General features: G+C 38.8%; 1 protein-coding gene across 1 annotated transcript in view; it reads right to left on the bottom strand.

Annotated features, from left to right (window-relative positions):
- PCCA (propionyl-CoA carboxylase subunit alpha) overlaps positions 1-24,951 on the bottom strand; it is a 349,630-nt gene that overhangs the window by 289,058 nt on the left and 35,621 nt on the right. The window contains exons 5-6 of the mRNA XM_061133801.1: positions 8,197-8,310; positions 6,040-6,093 (exon numbers count right to left, since the gene is read on the bottom strand). Coding sequence (XP_060989784.1) covers positions 6,040-6,093; positions 8,197-8,310 — 168 coding nt within the window. The remainder of the gene's footprint in view (positions 1-6,039; positions 6,094-8,196; positions 8,311-24,951) is intronic.

Below are 24,951 nucleotides of genomic sequence, written 5' to 3'. Positions count from 1 at the left end.
GGGATGGCACCTGCACTGGCAGATGGGTTCTTAACCACTGAGCCACCTGCGGAGCCCCACTTCTCTTCTTATAAACAAACAAAATCTTACTTCAGCAAATATGAGTACCCTATATAACAAATTTACAAGCAAATTCTAGCAGGCTAACACAAATGCATGCATGCACTCCAGAAGAATACACATTTGGCAGCAACAGTAGCCACTAGGGATTTAAACTAGGGGCTGGGGTCAGACATTCACAGAAGAAACCTTCCTTTTCAATGTATACGTGTGGCTTAAGTTTCTTAAGACTTTACATTCTCAAAACTTTTTTATTTTAATATAATAAAATCATAGACCTGTGTCCAAAACGGAAATTTCTAATAATTTTAGGAACAGTTACGTAGTTAAAACTAGATGTCTACAAAATAAAATGTAGTATTAACCTTTTTAAGTCATGACATACATAACTAAGTCACACACAAAACATACTTCCATGAGCTATCCAGATCATAACCTATGTAGATAAAATAATAGTTACAAAACAACTTTGGGCTTATAAGGTCTTTGTTTTCTTTTTTCTACTCAAATATGAGTGAACTACTTTCAAATATGAGTGAACAGGGCATAAAATGGATTATTTTAAATGCACTCTTAATATTTTAAGAACAAAAATATTGTTAAACAGTCATTGGCAAACTTGCTAACTTCATAATTTTAGTATCAGTTGCCAAGTACTTAATACACACTTCACAATTCCTACACACTGTGGATTACAATCTTGCAACTGAAGACCTATGACCTCACAAAAGGGTTTCTTCAAATTTGTATCTACACAAGCTGATCGTGTGCTACCTCTGTTATTATAAACGGGGGAACAGATTTCTGTGTGTTCTGGCTAAATTCTCTACAGGTATTTGGTCTTCAGTGTTTGGTTTCTGACGCTTTCCAACTAAGCAAACCATAGTACAGGGTTTTCTTAAGCTCTGTGTACTTAGGCTCATCCCACTGAGGTCAAGTCCTGATTTTGTTCCTTGCCAATAGCGTGTGACTACTGGCCTATCACTGCATCTGAGTCTCAGATGTCTTTTTGTGAAATGGCTGCATGAATTAAATGAAATCATATAGATCAAGGTCAAAGTATTTTGCAAACTACAGAATCATGCATGTGTGTACAGGAATATAATATTATCTGATTATTAATCTCAACAGGAAAAACACCTAAGCTCACAAAATACAGATGAAAATATCAAATTTCCCCAAAAATGCTAATATTAACTCTCTCATTCTAAAAAAAAAAAAGAAAACTCTTCAATAGCTCTCTCTATTGACTAAAGTAATGATTATTAACTAACACCTAATAATGATAAGGTGATCTGCCTGGAATTGCCAGACTTTGTGCTAAGTTCATTATACACATGGTTTCTAACCTTTACAACAACCCTACAGGGTAGATGTCATTCTCTTCAGTTTAAAGGAAAAAATTTTGAGCTGTTTCCAAAATTTGATACTACAAACAACCTTAAAATGAACATTTTTAAAGTATATCTTTGTAGGTGAAATTCTTAAGAGTGGAATTATAAACTTTAAATTTTGGTAATCCTAGCAAATTTCTGGGAAAAAAAGAAAAAAGAGGGCTGAAAAAATTTACACTCCCATGAACAAGAAGGCGCTTCCTGTTCAATTGCCTACACTGGGCATTATAGCTATTTTTTAAATGTTTGGGTTAATTCAATCGATTTAAAAAAGTCATCTCACTATTGTTTTTGAAAGTTATACTCTTTATCTTACTAAAAAGTCTCCAACAAAGAGAGACAAAAAATACAATCATCACACCTCAACTGCTTCCCACAGTTCCCCTCTCCACCCTCAATGCTGAGCATTGTGGATAGAATGCACTATCTGTACATATGCATATATACACTTATCTTTTAAATACATGGATAAGATCCATACATGAGACACAAATTATTAAATCTAACATGAATTTCTTATAAAGTTAACTACTGCAACTTACAATGCTGTGCTGCATTAAAATACGGTATGATAACATGAAAAATATACATATATAAAGACCAGAAAGATAACAAAATACTAGGAAATCTTTTCAATGTGTGCTCAGTTGCTCAGTCTGACTTTTTTTGAACCCTATGGTCTGCAGCCTGCCAGGCTCCTCTGTCCATGGGATTTCCCAGGCAAAAATACTGGAGTGGGTTACCACTTCCTTCTCCAGGGGATCTTCCCTACCCAGGGATCAAACCTGCATCTCTTGCATTGGCTGGCAGATTCTTTACCAACTACGCCACCTGAGAAGCCCCAGGAAATACCTTTAAATCTCACTTAATCTTTAAACCACTCTTTCAGGGGCTGAAACAAGATTTTGTTTAAATTATATACAGTAGTGATACTCTATAATCTGATCCCACTTCATGTAAGTTAAGCATAAAGAATAATTAGCCTTGTAAAACATATGTATAACATTTAGAATGCTTTTGACATTTGATTCATGGTACTTTCTAAAGCAAAAAAAATTGCATAAATCAGAAAAAAATTTAAGAAACCATTTTATTCAAAGCTGTAAACTAAAAACAATGTATCAGATGATAAAGCACAAATATCTTTTATATCAACAAAGTAAATATTATGGTGATTTTGAACAGCAATAAAACAAATACAGAACCAGAAATTAATGGGGGGGGGGCCCTCCACATTTGATTAAACTTCAAACATAAGTCACACCATTACAGTAAAAGGAACTCCACAGTAATTAAACTTAAACATTTCTTTTCCATGTTCTGCTCATCTTTCTTGCCAAAGGTTGTCACCAACATAGTAGTCTATTACCACTATCTTGGAAAACAGATGCAAGAATACACCCAGTTTGAGATAATAACTATTAGATTTCAATGGCTCATCACTAACCACACAATGTTGATATGCATAACAAAATCTGTAAGCAATTTTATGTCATTCTGTTATTTTTATGGAATTTGCCAGCTATAGCCAGACATTTCAAAAGGAATAATTTAAATGGCACACTTCAATGGGAAAAGTTTAAATGCTAGGAAAATTATATCTCAAGTAAGAATCTTGCCATGATGTACAAAAAGAGGTTAGTTATCATCAGCTACATATTTTCCATGGTGAATAAAAACACACGGCAATTCCACTTTCCCATTACAAAACCATCCCTTCTGTCATAGGAGGAAAGTTTTCTTGCAGGTTATTCTATGATTCTTCATCTAATAATATTTACTGAATCTTTCCATAACATTCATTGAACTTACTACACAGAAATCATTAGGTGATAAAACAAATGGGAAACAAAGAATGAGAAGACCCAGTTTCTTATTTTAAGAGACTAAAATACAGACACAATTTTAACATATTAGGGAAGGTGGTATACCAAGTAAGAAATTTTTTAAAAAATGTTAATGCTCTAGAAGACAGAGGAAAGAGATTAGTCCTCACCAGAAGGACATGGAAAACTATTCTGGTAGAGGCAACATGAACTGTGCCTTCAAGGAGAGATCGTAGTTGGAAATGTGGGGCAAGGGGACAGGTGGGACCACTGAGGACAGTGGTAATAAGGATGGGACAGGGAGAGCCAGCCACGTTTGGGAACAGCACTCAGTCTGGCTTGGCTGAGGCAAAGCATGGGTAAATTAAAATGGAGGAGATAAAAATAGAAAAATAAATGAGAAAGGAGGGTAGTCACACACTCTATCTTCTTTTCTCTAACATGAAACGCCCAATGGCACAATCTTCTTCTCATTAACAGAGAGTCTGAACTTCTTCATAAATAACACTTTCCTCCCTGAAGTCATGAGGGTACTTGACGTACTTTTCACAACATGACTGTGAGCTGCTCATGAGCAAAACACACATCTAATGCAATTTTATATCCTTCTTAAATGCCTTGAACATAAGATATCAACTAATCCTTTTTAATGACTGAATAAATGCATCAATGAACATATTAGCATTTCACTTCTCCCAGACTCAGGTACTCACTCATCTGTACCAGCAGCTGGCAAACTTCTTCTATGAAGGGCCATACCATAAATATTTACTTGCAGGCCATTCAGTCTTTACTACAGCTCTGCAACTCTGCTGTTCTAAAGCAGCAGCAGCCACAGACAACTCACCTGTTATCTCTGCGAGGCTGTGTGACAATAAAACTTAATTTATAATACAAAAACAGACCACAGCTGCATTTGCCCTATGGACCATAGTTTAGAGACTCCTCATTCATACAAACTTAAATATGTCATATTGTACAAATACATTTAAAATATATTCGAATCATTTTCTTACATAATAACAGAACCTCAGCCAAAATTTCAAACAAGGTAATAAAAACTGATAAACAGGAAATTGTGGATATACTGCACAAAACCTGGGCAATCTGGACCCTCAGATACCTATACCTCACGTGCCCTCTCCAAACATTTCTTACTATTAGCCATCTTTGTGAGCTCATGTCACAACTTCTTTAGGCCTTACTTTTTAATTTATAAAGTAACTTGGTTGAAACAGATAGATGTTCTGAGCTAGAACTCTATGATCTTCAGATTTGTCCAAATTAAATTTACGAATTTTAAGTGAAAACTGTCAATGCTATGGTTTTTCCAGTCATCATGTAGAGATGTGAGAGCTGGACCATAAAGAAGGCTGAGTGCTGAAAAATTGATGCTTTTGGATTGTGGTGCTGGAGAAGACTCTTGAGAGGCCCTTGGACTGCAAGGAGATCCAACCAGTCCGTCCTAAAGGAAATCAACCCTGAATATTCATTGAAAGGACTGATGCTGAAGCTGACGCTCCAATGTTTTGGCCACCTGATGTGAACAACTGACTCATTTGAAAAGACCCTGATGCTGGGAAAGACTGAAGGCAAAGGAGAAGGGAGCAGCAGCAGATGAGATGGCTAGATAGCATATCGACTCAATGGACATGAATTTGCACAAACTGAAGGACAGGGGAGCCCAGAATGCTGTAGTTCATGGGGTCACAGAGTCAGATATGACTTAACAACTGAACAAAAATAACATCTTCAAAATGGTAACTGCATTCATAAATAATTTTGAACCAACAGAAGAACAAAATACAAGCATACTGCAGAAACAAAGTATAATATACTAAAGTTAACTTAATACCTAATGAGTTTCTTGAAACATTACTCAATATCATACTTTAGTACCCAAAAACTAAGGTTTCAGTACCATCTTGAATGTAGATATAAATACACTTAGAAAATCAGTTTAATAGCAAATATAGGTTCACATACCTAGTCAGGATGATGGTATCAGCAGGATACTCAAATCATTTAAAAAAAAAACTTTTCCCACAGTAAAGAAGCAGTAGTAAGATTTTATATTAAATGCCATGCTGCTGCTAAGTCGCTTCAGTCATGTCCGACTCTGCGACCCCATAGACGGCAGCCCACCAGGCTTCCCCATCCCTGGGATTCTCCAGGCAAGAACACTGGAGTGGGTTGCCATTTCCTTCTCCAATGCATGAAAGTGAAAAGCGAAAGTGAAGTCACTCAGTCATGCCCCATTCTTAGCGACCCCATGGACTGCAGCCTACCAGGCTCCTCCGTCCATGGTATTTTCCAGGCAAGAGTACTGGAGTGGGTTGCCATTGCCTTCTCCATTAAATGCCATAAGAGGCAATAAAAGGGACAAATACCAGAATCTTACTTCTGGCTTCACATTCCTGCTTATGGTACAATAACTAATAAATCACTGGACACCCTGACATATTTAGCTAAAAGTCTCTGAAATATTTAATTTTTAAAAGTCAAAGTCCACACAATGTGTAATAAACTAGGTATCATTCATTATTTGTAATGATGATTTTACAACTTTTCCATCTTTACTCTTCAAATCAGGACTTAAGATAACAAAATAAAGTCTTCACTTTTCCCAAACTATTTTCAAAGAACCATTGGGTCAATTAAAAGTCTATAACTCACCATTACCCACATTTACAAAAGCAACACCATCACATTGCTTTCTGAAATGTAAGCTAATGGTTTCTCATTCATTACAAACTTACCAAACGTTTGGCAAATTCTTTGTTTTCTGAGAGAAATCCATAACCTGGATGTACCTTAGAAATGAAAACAAAAAGCACTTTCAGTTTTTATCAATTTGCAAAACCTTTATAATAAGCAAAACAAAGAGAATGTTAATGCATGTATTGTATTGACCTCTCTAACATCCTGAATAGCTCCAACTCAGTTTCTGAATTCAAACCCAAATGCCAAGAAATCACTGGCAGCACGATGCTTCTGACCTAACCACAGCCAGGGCCGGCTACACACAGAGCTTCCTGCCCACTTGCACTTGGCTATGCTATTCAGCCCCACCCAAACTCCCCCACTTTTCCTGAGACCAACTTTGGTCATAAGCTTGGTGGGTCAAAGAGTTATGTTAAAGGAAACCTTTCACAAGATGGATGAAAGACTCTTAACTCCCCTTTCTTTACAGTACCAGAAAAAACTGTTACTTTCCAACACCCTGGCTACTAAACCAATGAATGTATTTTATTCCTGATAATATGAACATACTCAGCCATTACCCAATGATCAGTTTTCATCAAACCTAACTAAAATCAACGTTTGGCTTTACTTTTTCACCATACTCTGGATTTTTCTTCTACTATTTGCCCCTCTTTCCCTCCTCATCCCACTCAGCCAGTCACAACCACTCCATGCTCTCCTCTCTCATAAGCCACACAGCAACAACTTAAATTCTACCATCCTGTTCTAGCCAAGTAATTGTGACCAAACGTAAATTTAACCACCCTATTATTAGTATTAAACATATTTCTAAGGAAATAATTTTGCTACATGTCATATTTCTAAGTGAGCCAATATCATAATCTAATGTAGAAGTATCTATACATTTGAGATTTCTTTTTTAACCTGAATGTTTATTTTTTTCTCTGCAATTACATGATCGATTTGGTATAAAAAAATAGGATCTTTTTTCACTCAATTTTAATCTATTTTTTCAACTTTTTATTTTGGAGCATAGGCAATTAATAATGTTGTGATAGTTTCAGGTGGACAGCAAAGAGACTCAGCCATACACATACACGTATCCACTCTCCCCCAAACTCCCCTCCCATCCAGGCTGCCACATAAGTATCTTCACATCTGAGATTTTTTAAATGTTGAACTAAGCTTTATGAACATGGTACAGAGTAATTTACACTACTACATCATATAAGAAGAGTTTCACTCCATCAATTTCATTTTATATAAACATTTAACTAAAGATTATATTCTGACAATCTATACTTTTACTATAGCGTTAACAGAGTTTTATCTTTACAGGTTAACAGAGTTTTACCTTCACTAACCCTGCTAATAAATTATAACATCTATAACAGGGGCTCATGAATTCAGTTTCTTCTTCAAACAGGCATCTTACTAAAACGTTTTTTTTCCCCAAAAAGAAATATGCCTACTAATTGGAGCACTCCAGGCTAATTGCTGGTATTGGCTGTTTCTATCCAATTTTAGATAACTCTGCAGAGTTATCTATTTACCTATCTATTAACCTATTTTTTTAACATTATATGTAATTAGTTCTCTGATAAACACACACACAGCGCAACAGTATTAATAAAACACTATGGCCGATCAGAAACTATTTTTTTCCTTGGATGCCACTCCATTCACACAGAATTAGGGATGGGGAGAAATGCCAATTTCTCCCCATAAATCATGTACATTCCACTGACACCAAACCCAAATAATTACCAACTGCATTTCATTTCTGTAAGTATAAGGAGGCACAGATAATTTCTGAATGATTAAAACAGAATTTAAGACAGGGTCTTTTGGATCCTATTTATAAAACACATTTTTTTTAATACTATTATCACACTGAAAGGGTTAATATTCAAAACTAATTGGGATTTCTTTTTTTTTCCTTCTCCTAGCAAATTTGGAAATGAAGTGAAACTGCTCCCTGGTGTGAAAGCTGAACCCAACAGCCACCTGCGAGATCAGAGACCAACCCTGCCAGATGCCACAAAGCCTCTGACTCCCAGTAGCGGATTCGGCCACACTTCACTCATGTGACATGAACTGCAACAGCACTTTCGATCATTCTTTTCCCTTTTTTTTTTTTAAATACAAACTCTAGCATTCCGCTCACTACATATGAAACAGCTGCAGCAGATGGACTCATTCGGACTCACAGCTTGGGCCCCGCTGTTCCTGACGGCATCCATGATGGCGTCCATGTTGAGGTAGCTCTTACCGGTAGGAGCTGGGCCAACGCAGACAGCCTCATCCGCCATCTTCACGTGAACCTGAAGAGAAATCTCTGCGTTAACAGGGCCTCGCAGCAAACAGAACTACCTGCATCTGCAAGGATACAGAGAACAGCCAACCTGAGTGCATCACTATCCTCAGCGCTCTCTCTGAAAATGCACTAGGAAGCTACAGGGTGGCAAATAAGCTCAGGGGCTATATTAACCATGATTTCATTTATTACAAGCCCAATTCACTGTCTAACCCCATCATTTCCACACCAATTTCATTAGGTAAAATCACAGCAAACAACTTTAGCCCCCTATTCAGTTCATCACTACATAAATCTTGTATCAAAAACTACCCTGTTACATGTAGCCAGGGTAGCCTAATATACTAATAACAAGCACTCCTGCCCAGTTCTAAGCAGGCTCCCCAGGAAATGGAGATAATTAGAGGAACTGAGTGAAGGGATGGGGTGAGTGTTGCTGCAGAGCAGCAGGTCAGCGCCAGGCCCAAACTGAAGCCCAGGACTGAAGAGTTCAATACCACCACACATGCGCCAGAAAACCTTGAGAATTGTTTAAACAGTCTCACATTCCATACTCATCCATTTTAACCTTTCATCCTAAAAGAACCGATACATGCATTAAGTTCTAAATCAACTCCAAATTTAAGAATATGTGCTCTATTTTTAAGACTACTCCCTCCACAAGTGTTTCAAACCTATTTTTGCTTAAGAAACGCAAGGTATTCAATACAGAGTAGAGTAAGTTACTTACTTCTGAAAACAATCTATTCTTTTAAAATGATTAAGGGGATTCACAATGCTCTGAAATGGCTTTTCCTAACAGTTTTCCAGGTTAAGAAACTCTATTTAAATTTATTTTACAAGGCAGACGTTAAAAACTGGGACACATCCATATACCTGAGCATGTTTGACCCTCTTCCAAAAAGTCTAAGGTAGAAAATAAATTTGGGTATTGCTAAGTTATATTCCCCAGCTGTAAGGTAGTTTTTAAAGAAGCACTTGGTTTTAAATGAGATCTATCCAAAAAACAAAAACAACCCACCCAAGTCATCTTTAAGAAAGTTCAGAGCTATTTTTATCAATTCAATTAAATATTTTCAAACTAAGCAAAAAAAAAACTGTATGGTGTATTGAAAGGTTAAAAATACTTACTACTCAAGGGATTTACAGATCAGTATCTTAACATCAAATACTCAAATCCACACAGTTCAGTTTCTTTAATAATATTCGAGGAAAGGCAGCCGAGCTCACAAAAGAATCCTAAAGATTCCCAAATTCAAGGCAAGGCTGTCCTGTACGCCTTGCTTATTCCCAACTTCAACTTGCTCTTCCCCCCTCAGACCAGAACGGCCGCTCTTCTACTGCCTTCAGCCCAGGTCAGTCCCTGTTAATAGCAATACTGTTGCTGTAGTTGCGGTTGTGGGTTTTCTTTGTAAGAAAGAAACTGAACACTGAACAATCCTTTAGAAAGAATGCCTAAGTCAGGCGGGGTAGTTTTTAAGGTTGAATCTCTCCCTCCAGGCACTACTCAGTGCTTCAGGCTTCACTTCTACCAGAGTCTTCAGATGAATCGCCTCTAATCTGAACTTCAATAGTACCTGACACAGAATTTAACATTTCATCGCCTCCTGCCCAGTAATGTCATTTTGACTGCTTTACAGATTACGCCTGTTAAAATTTATACACTCTCCTTTGCCAGATCATAAGGTCCTGCAATGCAGAAGTTGTCTTAAATTCCTTTTTAAAAAAAAATCTCTCTCAGCACAGTTTTATTGCTACAAAGCTTTTAAATTTATAGATACACTTGAATGACTACTTAACTTTCACTGTTAAGCCATTGTCTTTGAGGTAAAAGGCTATGCTAAATTAAACCTTCTCCAATCTTAGTAATCCATATGGCAACTAAGGGTTATATGGTGGGGGGCGGGGGATGGTGGGGGTAGAATTGAAACATATACACACACATCCATGTGTATTGGTATGTCCAAATTTTCTACAATAAATATGCATTAAAAAGGAGGGGAACCCTAATAACATTTTGACTTGTTTACTTTCAGGCTTTTCTCTAAATATACTTCTGTAACCAAACTGCATATATAATGTTGCATCCTTTGTTTTTCAACTATCATCAAAATAGACACTCTTCCTATGTTAGCACAAACTCTTACATGTAAACATACTGAGAATCTAGCTCAAAGCCTAACATGTTTTAGCAGATCATTAATATTGTTTGAATAAACATTCAAATAAATACATCAAAAGCAAGTCAAAACTGCCTGTAGACTTTACAAAGAAAAGCAAAACATGCTGTTTCTAAAGGGTTGGTCAGTTTCTTCTGTTTCTCAGAAACAAGTCTTGCTTTAAGGTAGAAGCATATACTAGCATCTCAAGTCCAGTCTGGCACCGGCTCAGTACTAGCAAAAATGTGTGGTAGAACCATTTGAGAGAAAAAAAAAACAACTAGGAACATTCCGCCACCTTAGTGCCCAAGGAGATACTTACGAGCCAACCAAGAAAGAACAGTTTAAAACACTTTCAAAACCCAATTTCAATTTGGTTGCTATTGTTCTAGATGACTAAAGTGATTTCTTTGGCTTAATAATATCAATACAAAGTGAAAGTCACTCAATCGTGTCTGACTCTTTGCAACCCCATGAACTATACAGTCTATGGAATTCTCCAGGCCAGAATACTGGAGTGGGTAAGCTGTTCCCTTCTCCAGCATATCTTCCCAACCCAGGGATTGAACCCAGGTCTCCCAAATTGCAGCATTTTCTTTACCAGCTGAGCCACAAGGAAAGCCCAAGAATATCAGAGTGGGTAGCCTATCCCTTCTCCAGCAGATCTTCCCAACCCAGGAATCGAACCGGGGTCTCCCACATTGCAGGCGGATTCTTTACCAGCTGAGCTACTAGGGAAGCCCATAATATTAATACAAAACAAACTGCATTCAAGCAGTGCAGACTCTCTTCTCAAGAATAACTTAGCAGCATCACCCACACTGACTAGATGTATTTATGTCTCAAAAATGTCAATACCCTGAAAACACATAAATTTCATTTTTATATTTCAATAGTAAGAGGAAAATATAATCATGGAAAACTGAAACTGAACTAGTGAATTAAACAGGATATTGCTGACAGCAGGTTTCAAATAGAAAATCAGATTTTAAGTACTAAGTCAAGGAGTTACTCTTCACAAACTTTTCCAATAGAAAAGTTTCCAAATGGGGTTTTATTTAAAGATTATTAGTTTCCTCCTCAAGCATTTAGTTTTTATATAGGTAAGAATCTGCCTGCAATACAGGAGACCTGGGTTCGATACCTGGGTCGGGAAGATGCCCTGGAAAAGGGAATGTCTACCCACTCCAGTATTCTTGCCTAGAGAATTCCATTCAGAGCAGTCTGATGAGCTGCAGTCCGATGGGCTACAGTCCATGGGGTCGCCAAGAGTCAAGACACAATTCGGCGACTAACACTTGGAAAATTTTTGATTCTTTAAATAGGGGGAAATTACTTTTATCAGCCTTTTATTTTCCAAATAACGATCTAGCAGAACAAGGATGTGTTTTTAAATTTATAGGACAGAAAAAACATCACCTTCCTTACTGACTTTTTGTTTAAAGAATTAAATGCTTGGCCATAATAGGTTAAAAATTATGTCTGAATTTTAAAACTTTGAGTTAATGGAAATTTTCATATTAGTCCATTAGATGCCTGAGACATGATGAAAAGATAACTCTGCTTGGTCCCTAATCTTATCAAATAGATTGCACCGAAGGTAAAAAGGAAACTAAAAAAAATAGACTAGACCAGCTCTGTCTAGGGAAAGAAAGCTTTTAAATACCTGCTAAACTAGCAGAGAATTAGAAAGATAAGGAATACAAGCAGCGTTAAAATATTTCTTCTCCACAGATATAGAGAACAGACTTGAAGACACAGTGGGACAAGGACAGGGGGAGACGAACGGAGAGAGTAGCGTGAAAATAAATACATCACCAGAGGTAAAACAGAGCCGGGGACATTTGCTGTGTGACGCAGGAAGCTCAACCCGGTGCTCCCTGACAACCAAGAGAGGACGACAAGGGCTCCAGGGACGGACAACAGCGGGAGGCCATGGCCGTCACAGCCCTGAAGGGGCTCAGAGCGCCAAGGACACAGAGAGCTGGGGGGCACGGGGGGCCCCACAGTCACAACTAGAAGAACGCAGCCCCTGTGAGAAGTTCAGCAAGGGAGGGAAGTGGGGCTGGGAGAGGCAGCCTGACTGCCTGCTCTCATCTTTAAACACCCAACCCAGCACAGAGGTCAAGGAAGCTCAAGAGATACACTCCACAGATGTCAGTCTCCTGAAGACTGATCCATAAAGGAAAAAGTCTGATAGAATTAATCAAAATTTAAAACTTTGGTTCTTCAAAGACACCATTAGTAACAATGCGATTCCACTTCCTGCCCGACAGAAAGTCTATAATCAAAAACGTAATGACAAACATTGGTGAGGATGAGGAGAAACTTGAACCCTCATACCCTGCTAGTGGGAATGCAAAATGGTACAGCTGCTTTGGGAGACAGTCTGTTAGTACCTAAAAAGCATAGTTATCAAATGACCCAGCAATTCCACTCCTAAGCAGATACCCAAGAGAAATGATAATATATGCCCATACAAACACATGTACACAATTGTTCATAACAGGCTTATTCATAGTATCAAAAACTGAAGCCACCCAAATGGCCAGCAGCTGGTAAATGGACAAAGCAAAATATATTCGATTCATATAATAGAGTATTACTCAGCCAAAAAAAAAGGCCACAAACTGATACATGTAGTAACATAAATCTCAAAAACATCCAAAATTGGGATAGGGGTACGTCAAGGCTGTGTATTGTCACCTGACTCATTTAACTTATATGCAGAGTACATCATGCAGACTGCCAGCTAGATAAACCACAGGCTGGAATCCAGACTGCCGGGAGAAATAACAACCTCGGATATGCAGGTGATACCACTCTAATGGCAGAAAGTGAAAAGGAACTAAAGAACCTCTTGATGAAGGTGAAAGAGGAGAGTGGAAAAGCTGGCTTAAAACTGAACATTCAAAAAACAAACATTGTGGCATCTGGTCCCATCACTTCATGGCAAATAGATGGGAAAAATGTGCAAACAGTGGCAGATTTTATTTTCCTGGGCTCCAAAAATCACTGTGGATGGTGACTGCAGCCATGAAATTAAAAGACACTCGTTCCTTGGAAGAAAAGCTATGACAAATCTAGACAGCATATTAAAAAGCAGAGACATCACTTTGTTGACAACGGTCTGTATAGTCAACGCTATGGTTTGTCCAAGTAGTCATTTGCAGATGTGAGCGCTAGACCATAAAAAAGGTTGAGCACTGAAGAAGTGATGCCTTCGAATTGCAGTGCTGGAGAAGATTTGAGAGTTCCTTAGACAGCAAGAAGATTAAATCAGTCAATCCTAAAGGAAATTAACCCTGACTATTCACTGGAAAGACTGATGCTAAAGCTGAAGTTCCACTACTTTGGCCACGTGACGCCAAGAGCTGACTCACTGGAGGAAACCCTGATGCTAGGAAAGGCAGGAGAAAGAAGGGGGTGACAGAGGATGACATGGTTGGATGGCATCACTGACTCAATGGATATGAGTTTGAACACACTCTGGGAGACAGTGAAGGACAGGGAAACCTGGTGCACTGCAGTCTATGGGGTCGCAAAGAGTGAGACGTGACTTAGCGGCTGGACAACAACCACAAAAACATTATTCTATGTGAAAAAGCCAGACACGAAAGGCCCACTATTAAATAATTCAAAGTATTTAAAAATTTTTAGAAAATGCAAAACTACAGACAGAAAGCGTATCAGTGGCTACCGAGGTGAAGGTGGCAACAAGAGTGACTGCAAATGGACACAAAGAGATCTTTCTGGGTGATGGCTATGTTCCAAAACTGGACAGTGGTGAGGGTTGCACAACTCTAAAAAATACACCATAATTCAATAAAATTGTTAAATAAAATCAGGAAATTTCATATAAAAATATTTTAAATCCACTGCGCTGTGAGATCTATATGAGATGCTTCTGGTACACAGCACAGTGCTACATGCTATTAGTTATTGACTAATGACTAACCAACAAAGAGAAAGTTAAGATTCACCTGACAAAGAAGATTCCTGAGACAGAAGCCAACTGAGAAGGGCATTCCAGCAGTAAAAACACTGTACCAAATGCAGAGAGGCCTAAGAGGGAATGAAAATGGTATGGAAGCAATAAGCATCAAAGCAGAAGGAACCAGTGCTATGTGCTCCAGACAGACCAGAGAAGGCAGGGATTTAGAATAGCTATTGGGTCCAATGAACCAGATCTCTGGCAACTTCGGGGACTTACTAGAACAACAGAAATAGAAGCCAAACTTCCCTGGGTTGAAGAGCAAATGGGAGGCAAGAAAAGAAAGGCAAACCGAAGACGACTAGTCTTTCATGTGGCTGAACCGTAATGCCAGGGAATGTTGGGGAATGCAAGAGAATTTTACTTTATTCTCTCTGTAACAGTTGGTAAGGTGCAGTACACACACAAGGTATCAATAAAACTTTTTCACTGCAGATTGATAGAGCTTTTCAGGGAGATGTACTCAGAGAAATCCCTAACAGATGTGTGTGTGTGTGCCTAGGCTCACAAACCTGCCTAGAAGCCCCTAAGATGGAAACAAAACCATTATCAGCAGCCAAACACATGGCTGCGGAGACAAAAGACAACCTGGAAAGAGATTCTACAAAATGTATAGAGATTCAACGGGAAAAGTTCTGGAAATAGAAGGTAGTGATGGTTGTACAACAGTGTAAACACACAATGCCACTGAATTGTACAATTAAAAATTAATAAAGTGATAAACTCTAATTTTATAGTCTTTTAAAAAACTATAGATTCATCACAACTTGCAGGCTGTCACTGACAAGCAATTGTGAAAAAATGTAGTTTCAGAACTTATATAGTCCGCTACACACACAAACACATACATACACACACGTGCGTGTGTGCACACATGCTGCAGTTCATGGGGTCACAAAGAGTTGGACACGACTTAGCAACTAAACAACAAGAAGAAAAAAATCCAGCATGGGAGGAAAAACACAAAAAAGAAAATACCAGTAATAAGAGTGTGGGCATAACTCTAGCTTGTAATCATTTTCCATTTACTAAAGAAAAGCTACCACACATTCATTTAAGACTCTAGTCATGAAAGCTTGCATATACATGTGTAATTCTAAGTACAGATTTCTGAAACAATGATAGAATGAGAGTCCAGGAATAGAATTAAGAAATACCCTCCATTGTAAGCAGTGTACTTTTCTTAAAGTGTTTCCAAACCATACGAACAGTTAAATGCCAGTTCTAATAATTTAAATACAATAATTACCAATGCCAGGAGGTCTCAAAAACTCCTAGAACTTGGCCAGCACCACCACTGCTTCTTAGGTGCCGCTAACTGGTAAGACTACACATCCAAGTGAGTTATCTAGATGTTTTCAAGTTTTTTAATCCCAAGTAATGTAAGAATAACTTGACAGAAAATTTAAAAGTTTAAGCAATACAGATAACCATAACTTCTCATCCCCATTAAGGCTTCTCAGTCCTATTTCCTACACTGAAAGAAACTGTCAACGGTTCTGTATGTGTCCTTTCAGACTTAGCTATTTTCATATGTATAACAGACATAAAAGTGTATGGTCTTATACTAAGCTTAAGACTGTCTCCCCATAAATAGCATCACATTATGTATTATTCTTGCAACTTGCTTAACTGCTATATAACATTCCTAGTAACTGGGTAAACCATAACTTAACCTTTTCTCCAGTAATTGATATTATGGCCCATTTGCAGATATTACAAGCTGCAAAAGGATTCTCTCAACATGTATGCATATTTCTCTATGTGTATTTCTATGAGAAAAATATTTGAAAGTGTAAACACTATAAACCACATACTTTAAAGCCTATGTCTATTAACATGCTGAGCAGAGATGAACTTCCCCACACCACACCACCACTGAACATTTTTACTGTTTGCTGATCTAATTTTCTTAATCTAATGAAGAAAAATGACTACTGACTGGTTCTTAATTTGCATTTCTCTAATTATGAGTGCCTTTGGGCATATTTTCATGTTTGTGAGCTATCTGTATTTCTTCTTTTGATCACTGATCATTTTTTAATTTAAGAGAGATCTTACAAAGAAACAAAGGCATCTGTGGGTTTTAGTTTTCTTTAGTTTTTTTTTAAACATGTAACACCAAAACATTGTTCTTGTTCAAAGCTAAGCTAACAACTCTTCTGACCGCACCTGCAACCCCATCACATTTTTTCTCTCCAGTTACCACTTCTCAGGTGAAGATGCAAGATTAGACCTTTGTCTATGCCAGGGATCCCAACTGGGAGCAACTTTGTTCTGCAGGACACAGCTGACAACGAGTGGAGACAGTTCTGCTGGTCACGACAGTGGGACGGAAGGATGCTACTGCTGTGTAGTGGGGAGAGGACAAGGATACTTGGAAACATTCTATTAGACCTTGAGCAGGACAGCCACCCATAAAGAAGGATCACTTAACCCAAAATGCCAATAGTGCCACTGCTGAGAACCCGTGGTCTGTGCTTTTATATGATGTATATAAGAATATACTATTTTTTAGTGTGTGTGTGGCAGAACGGGGAGGAGGCAGGTTGTGGTTCAAACATTAATAGGGTTGATTTTTTTTTGGCCAGGCCATGTGGCACGCAGGATCTCAGTTCCCCAATCAGGGATTGCACCCTACATTGGGAGCGTGGAGTTTAAACCACTGGACCGCCAGGGAAGTCCCACACTAATGGTATTTTCATATCATATGTCATTCGATATGTTCTTTTTCAGTCTTTAAAATGTCTCAGAGATGTTCTATCAATACATAGAGATCTATCTTATTATTTTTTAACTACTAAAGAACTCTGAGACATGGCCCTCCAGTCTGCCAGCCATCTCCCTGCAGGTGGACCCGCAGCATGAGGAATCACCATCTGGATGACCATCATGATGTTTCCTTAGCAGACATCCTGTCCGCTGCCCAGGTCCGATCCTGCTCTGGATCTCTCTCTTCTGGAAAGGCTCCTGTCTTTTACAGCCATCCTCTCCTGTCTGTGTTACAGACAGCAGTTTTCTACTGAACAGTTCCATCTGCTCTCTGTCTTTCAGAAATTCCTCATCATTTCCAGGATCATACTCCCCACTCTGTTTTACAACAAAATTCTGGCTTGTTATATTTTTTTTCTTTTGAATTTTTCTTTTTAACTGTTTCTCTTCCCTGAGAATTTGGAATGGGAAGATAGAAGTCTGACTCATTCTACCAGCCTCAATTAGAAGTTAGGACCTTTAAAATTTTGTATGTTTTTTACCACAGAAAATACAGTATATTTTAATTTAAAAATCAAAAATAGGGACCAACATAGCTTTCTAAAATGAAATAGTTAAAACTTATTTTTAAGACTGTCATGAAAAACATCAACAGTTTCTTACACAAAATCTAATTTGTAACAAAAATGTGAAAATGCTCGTCCAGCTCCTAAATTACTATGGCCACAAATGCAACCTGGCTGCAGGTAACAGTTACCATTCCTCTCTTCCGGCATCTGAACAGTGAGTATCTTTTTCATAGCATCCATTCTACCTGATGTCTGCGCATTCCTAGGAGCTCCCAAAGCTGGCTTTCTAACCTCAGATTCCACTTCCCAAATTGTCCAGCGTTGCAGCTGGGTTCACAAAGGGCATGAAAACTTTGATTTACAGCCTTGACTGGTTGGTTTCTCTCCAAAGAGCTTCAGATGAGTATCAAAAATAACCTTCCCAATGCTCGTCTCCCCTGAAAATTCCTGGTACTCTATAGTTAGCTCCCTTACATGAAGCAGCGATCATCAAAAGCCGTCAGGGAGCTCAGAGTTTTCACGAGCGTAGTCATTCTCAATAAGCAGGGACAAGATACAGGAAGCCACCTCAAAAATCTGGAAAATGTTTCATTTTCTAAAAATATCCTTCCTTCTCATCAATGACACCTCCCCCGCAAAAAAAAAAAAAAAAACAACTCTTCTTCATCAGAGGACAGAAGTACTTTGAAGCAGTTCCAAAAACTATTTTCAATTCCTATTCCAAGCCTAAAAATTCACCTTGACAGTTACCAATCCAAAGTGAGTCTGCCATTCAGGGAACTCCCCTGTGACTCCATGACTGGGCCAGGCGACCAGGAAATGAATGAAAGCAGAGAAGTGCTTCTCTGGGGACTCAGTCTAGAGACTCAGAGAAACTCAGATAAACAGAGCAAGGGTGTCAGGAATGAAGCAAAGATGAGTCGCCTATCTTCTACCTTCCTTGGAACTGACACACCTAATCTAAGGTGAAGGGTAAGAAGATTCAAAAAGTAGGGAAAGTAGATACATGTCAGGAGAGATGAAGTTGCCTGCTGAGCTGAAGCACGACTCATCTCCAGAGTTCTGACCCTTCCAGGGAGTCTGGCACACTCTGCCAGGTCAGAGGTGAGCATGAGCAGAAAACATCCCGAGCAGGTAACTTCGGTGAACTTACCAGCTGCACGGAAGTACTCAGGTACAGACTCGAGCCTGCACAAAGGCTCATTTCACCTCACAGAGATTTCAGAGTGAATTAGGTCTTTACTTTTGGACAGAATTTGGGACAGGATGCTATAAAGACAGAGGTAAAAAGGTACCCAATCTGGCAGCAGCAATGGGCGAGGGGGAAAAAAAGAAAAAAAAAACATATATATGTATGTGTGTGTGTAAATATATATACATCTATATATGTGTATATATATATGACTGCATAAGTCTGCAAGCTACTTGGCTTTTACTTCAAAATCTAACTTTTCTCTAAATCCAAATGTCTGGTTGGCATGGGACAGAACACCTGGTGCGGCTGTCAGCACGCCTCTTTCATATGAAAGAGTAAACAAATATATCCAAACTGAAGAGAACATCTGGACAACAGAAGGCAGAAAAACCTTGTGGCAGCTGGCTCGCTGGACGGAAAGGACTACAGGAAAAACTGTCCTACCAAAAAGAAAAACTGTATATAATTAAAAGACCAGGAAAAAGAGTATCTGAGTATTACATCCAAAGCTCAAAGGAAGAAGACATTTCCCCCACAACGTTAGCTCCTAGTTCCATTTACACAATACTGGTCCCTGTCTCCACTCTCTTTTCTAATCCAGCTATTCCCTGTTCCACCCAGGGGGCGTCCCAGGTGGCTCAGTGGTAAAGAATACATCTGCCAATGCAGGAGACACAGGTTTGATCCCTGGATCAAGAAGATCGCCTGGAGAAGGAAATGCAACCCATTCCATTTTTTTTTTTTTTTTTTTTTTTTTGCCTGGGAAATCCCAAGCACAGAGGAGCCTGGTGGGCTACATCCAAAGGATGGTGAAGAGTCGGGCACAGCTGAACACAAGTTCCAGCCACCTTATCCCTTTTACCACTGAGTAAACCCTGAAGATTTCCCTGACTCAGTCCAACATTCATCACAGGTGCTCTACCACAGAAGGATAAAAAGAGATGATAAGTCTCCTCCCCTCTAGGAATTCAGTCTAGTGCAAAGACAGACTTCCATACCAACTGCAATTAAAATAAATAACAGCATGTATAAAGAGCTAATGCAAAAAATGGTTTCAGGACAAATCAGTTACCGAACTATTAAACTGGATATCTGATCAAAAGGAAAAAGTGAGAAGGGAACTAGCAACAGAGAAAGGGCACACGCAAAATCATGGAATGCGAAAGGCCCCAGCTATTTAGAAACCTGTGAAATGGATTGAATTTAGAAACCTGTGAAATGGATTGAAAACAAGGTGAGTAGGAGTCACCAGGAGGATGCTAGAAGAGAAAGATCGACTGTAAGGAAAACCAGCTTGCAAGGAATCTTGAATGCCATAGTAGAGTTTGGGCTTTCACCAGGAAGTCAGTGGTTCTCAACATGTATCTTCCACGGAAAGAGATAACCGTTCGTATGCAGAATGCTACACTCCACTATGAACAGCAGCTTACTATATGCAGCTGCAGTTGGGCCATTCCAAGCAATTAGCTGCAAATGTTCTCCTTTCTCTTCTCACACGAAGCTTAATAAGTAGAGACCTTTCTACTTAGGTAGAGACCTTTCTTGTCCTCTGACATCACCTAACCAAATTTTTCCCATAATGTAGGATATACAGCATAACATATAGGATGCAAAAACAAATTCAGGTATATCAAAATCCTACCCACACTCATTTTTAAATAACTTTTAAGAAACACCACTGGTCATTCTAATTTCAAGTAAAATGGAGTAAGCATATTCCATTCTGTTTGTCCCACTGAATGCAGCTATGAAATCTGAACAGAATAAATTAACCAACTACCTGTGAACTCTGAAAAGTACATAGCAACAGGCAGACGGAGGGAGGACAGAATTCAAATGACCATGAACCAGCAATGAGTTCAGCACTTTCCTCTGGGCACTGGGGTACTGATAGAGACAGAAGCCCTGTATTTCTGACTCCAGAAGCAGAAAAGGGAGCTGCTAAGCAGTATGTGAAGCGAGAACTTCCAGATGTTGAAGCTGGGTTTAGAAAAGGCAGAGGAACCAGAGATCAAATTGCCAGCATCTGCTGGATCATAGAGAATGAAATGCAAGGGAATTCCAGAAATACATCTACTTCTGCATGATTGACTACGTTTAAGCCTTTGATTGTATCAGTTCAGTTCAGTCGCTCAGTCGTGTCCGACTCTTTGTGACCCCATGAATCGCAGCACACCAGGTCTCCTTGTCCATCACCAACCCCTGGGGTCTACCCAAACCCATGTCCATCGAGTCGGTGATGCCATCCAGCCATCTCATCCTCTGTTGTCCCCTTCTCCTCCTGCCCCCAATCCTTCCCAGCATTAGGGTCTTTTCCAATGAGTCAACTCTTTGCATGAGGTGGCCAAAGTATTGGAGTTTCAGCTTCAACATCAGTCCTTCAAATGAACACCCAGGACTGATCTCCTTTAGGATGGGCTGGATGGATCTTCTTGCAGTCCAAGGGACTCTCAAGGGTCTTCTCCAACACCACAGTTCAAAAGCATCAATTCTTTGGCGCTCAGCTTTCCTCACCGTACAACTCTCACATCCATACATGATCACTGGAAAAACCACAGCCTTGACTGGACGGACCTTTGTTGGCAAAGTAATGTCTCTGCTTTTTAATATGCTGTCTAGGTTGATCATAACTTTCTTTCCAAGGAGTAGGTGTCTTTCAAATTTCATGGCTGCAATCACCATCTGCAGTGATTTTGGAGCCCAAAAAAATTTGATTGTATGGATCACAACAAACTGTGGAAAACTCTAAAAAGAGATTGGAATACCAGACCACCTTCCCTGCCTCCTGAGAAACCTGCATGTGGCTCAAGAAGCAACAGCTAGAACCTTACATGAAACAACAGATGGTTCAAAACTGGGAAAGAAGTAAGTCAAGGCTGTATATTGTCACCCTACTTATTCAACTTCTATGAAGAGTACATCATGCAGCCACGAAATTAAAAGATGCTTACTCCTTTGAAGAAAAGCTATGACAAACCTAGAGAGTGTATTAAAAAGAAAGACATCACTTTGCCAACAAAGGTCCCTATAGTCAAGCTATGGTTTTTCCAGTAGTCATGTACGAGTGTGAGAGTTGGAACATAAAGAGGGCTGAGCACTGAAGAACTGATGCTTTCAAACTGTGGTGCTGAAGAAGACTCTTCAGAGTCCCTGGGACAACAAGGAGATCACACCAGTCAACCCTAAAGGACATCAACCATGAATATTCATTGGAAGGACTGATACCAAAGCTCCAATACTTTGGCCACCTGATGCGAAGAACTGACTCATTGGAAAAGACCCTGATGCTGGGAAAGATTGAGGGCAAGAGAAGAAGGGGACGGCAGAGGATGAGATTGTTAGATAGCATCATCAACTCAATAGAAGTGAATTTCAGCAAACTCCAAAAGATCGTGAAGGACAGGGAAGCCTGCCATGCTGAATGAAGTTCATGGAGTCACAAAGAGTTGGACATGACTTAGTGACTGAACAACAAAGAATGATACACCAAAATCAAGCAAAGCTTATACCCAAAATGAAGGATTGGTTCAATATTTTAAAATCAGCCACTCAATGCAAAATATCATACTATAATCAAAAGAGAAAAATACACATAATCATGTCAATTGATTCAGAAAAAGTACTGATGAAAAAAAATTCTTAGAAAACCAGAAGTAGACAAGATCTTCCCCAACCTGATAAAGGGCACCTACAAAAATGAACAAACAACATCAAACTTAATACTGACTGACTGCTTTTCACCAGATTGGAAAATATGAACTATCAACACTCTTAGAGCAAAACATACTGGAGAGTTCCCACCTAGTGTAATAAGGAAAGAAAAAGAAATGAGGCATACAAATCATAAAAGAAGAAATAAAACTGTTAGTGTTCAGACAGCTTAATCATCTTCATAAAATATCAAAAAAAGTGAAAGCGTTAGTCACTCAGTTGTGTCCGACTCGTTGAAACCCCATGGACTGGAGCACAACAGGTTCCTCTGTCCACGGAATTTTCCAGGCAGGAAGACTGCAGTGGGTAGCCATTCCCTTCTCCAGGGTATCGTCCCAGCCCAGGTATGGAACCCAAGTCTCCCACATTGCAGGCTGATTCTTAACCGTCTGAGCCACCAGGGAAGCCCAAAGGGATCTACCAAAAAACTCCTACAACTCGTGAGCTCAGCAAAAACACAAGATAAAAGATCAACATGTAAACATTAGTCAAGCATCTACTATTAGCAATGTACACTGGAAATCTAAGTTTTAAAGACAATACTTTTTAAAAAGCTCCAAATGAAATACTTAGGTATAAAATCTAACAAGATAGGCATAGAATCTGCATGCTGACAACCAGAAATGCTGATGAAAGAAATCAAACAAGATCTAAATACAGTAAGAGATCTCCCATGTTCCTGGATAGACAGCCTCATCCTAGTAAAGAAGTCAATTCTCCCCAAACTGATACAATTACAATCAAAATCCCAGAAAGATTTTTAGTAAACACAGACGAAACTCTAAAATTTATATGGGAAAGCACAGAAACTAGACTAGATAAAACAATGCTGGATAAAAAAGAATAAAGCTGAAGGAATCCAACTTTAACACGGATGATAAAGCTACAGTAATCAAAACAATGTAGTACTGCTAAATGGACATACATATAGATCAATGGACTAGAAAACTGAGTTCAGAAACAGAATCATAGAAGTCACTATTTGATTTTCCACACAGGTGCAAAACCAATACTATAGGGAAATGACAGTCTTTTTTAGTCCTTTCAACAAATGGTGGTGTAACAATTCAACATCTATATGCAAACAAACCCCAACCAAGACTTAAAATCTTGCATAAAAAGTAACTAAAAATAGATCTTATATCTAAACATTAATAAGAGACCTAAAAGCTTTTAGAACAAAGTCTTCCTGAGCTTAGAATTAGGCAAAGAATTTTTAGACATGACACTAAAAACAAAATCCACAGAATCAAAAACTGATAAAATGACTATCAAAAGTAAAATCTTCTGACCTGTAGTAGACATTGTCAAGAGAAGGAAAAGACAATCTACACTGAAAGCAAATGTTCGCAAATCATATACCCAACAATGAATTGTATCAAGACTACATAAAGAAATCTCTAAATTCAACAGCAGGAAAACAAACATTTTTTTACATGTGTGAACCTTGAATAAAGATGTCACCGAAAAGGATATGTGAGTCACTCAGTCGTCTCCAACTCTGCAACCCCACAGACTGAAGCCTGCCAGGTTACTCTGTCCATGGAATTCTCCAGGCAAGAATACTGGAGTGGGTAGCCATTCCCTTTTCCAGGGCATCTTCCCAACCCAGGGATCGAATCCAGGTCTCCCGCATTGCAGGTGGATTCTTTACCACATGAGCCACCAAGGAAGCCCAAAAAGGATATAAGAATGGAAAATAAGAACAAGGAAAGATGTTTAACACTCTAACCATTAAGGAAATACAAATTAAATTACACTGAAATACCACTACATTACCTATTACAATGATAAGCATTAAAAAATTCTAACTGCTGGAAAGGACACAGGACCACTACAACTCTGCCATACCACTGGTAGGAATGTCATATGTACTGAACTCTGAGAAACTACGGCAGTTTTCAACTGAGTTAAACATACACGTATCATATGATCCAGCAATCCCACTCCTAGCCATCTATCCATGAGAACTAAAAACTAATACTCAAACAAAAATTGATACATCAATGTTTATAGCAGCTTTATTTGTAATTCTCAAAAGTATGCTGCTGCTACTGCTGCTAAGTCGCTTCAGTCGTGTCTGACTCTGCGATCCCATAGACGTATGAAACAATCCAAATAACTTTCAATGAATAAATGGATAAACAAACAGTATGTATGCACACCATACAATGCAATACTACTCAGTATTTTTAAAAGGAACAGGCTGCTGAATCACACAATAATTTGGATGAATCACAACAGCATTTTGCTGAGTGAAAGCAACTAGCCTCAAAAATGAAAGAAGGGACATCACTATTCCCATTAA

The sequence above is a fragment of the Dama dama genome, chromosome 30 (genome assembly GCF_033118175.1).
Source record: "Dama dama isolate Ldn47 chromosome 30, ASM3311817v1, whole genome shotgun sequence".
Lineage (NCBI taxonomy): Eukaryota > Metazoa > Chordata > Mammalia > Artiodactyla > Cervidae > Dama > Dama dama.
Note: the sequence above shows the minus strand (reverse complement) of the source record. Positions and strands in the feature narration are given on the sequence as shown.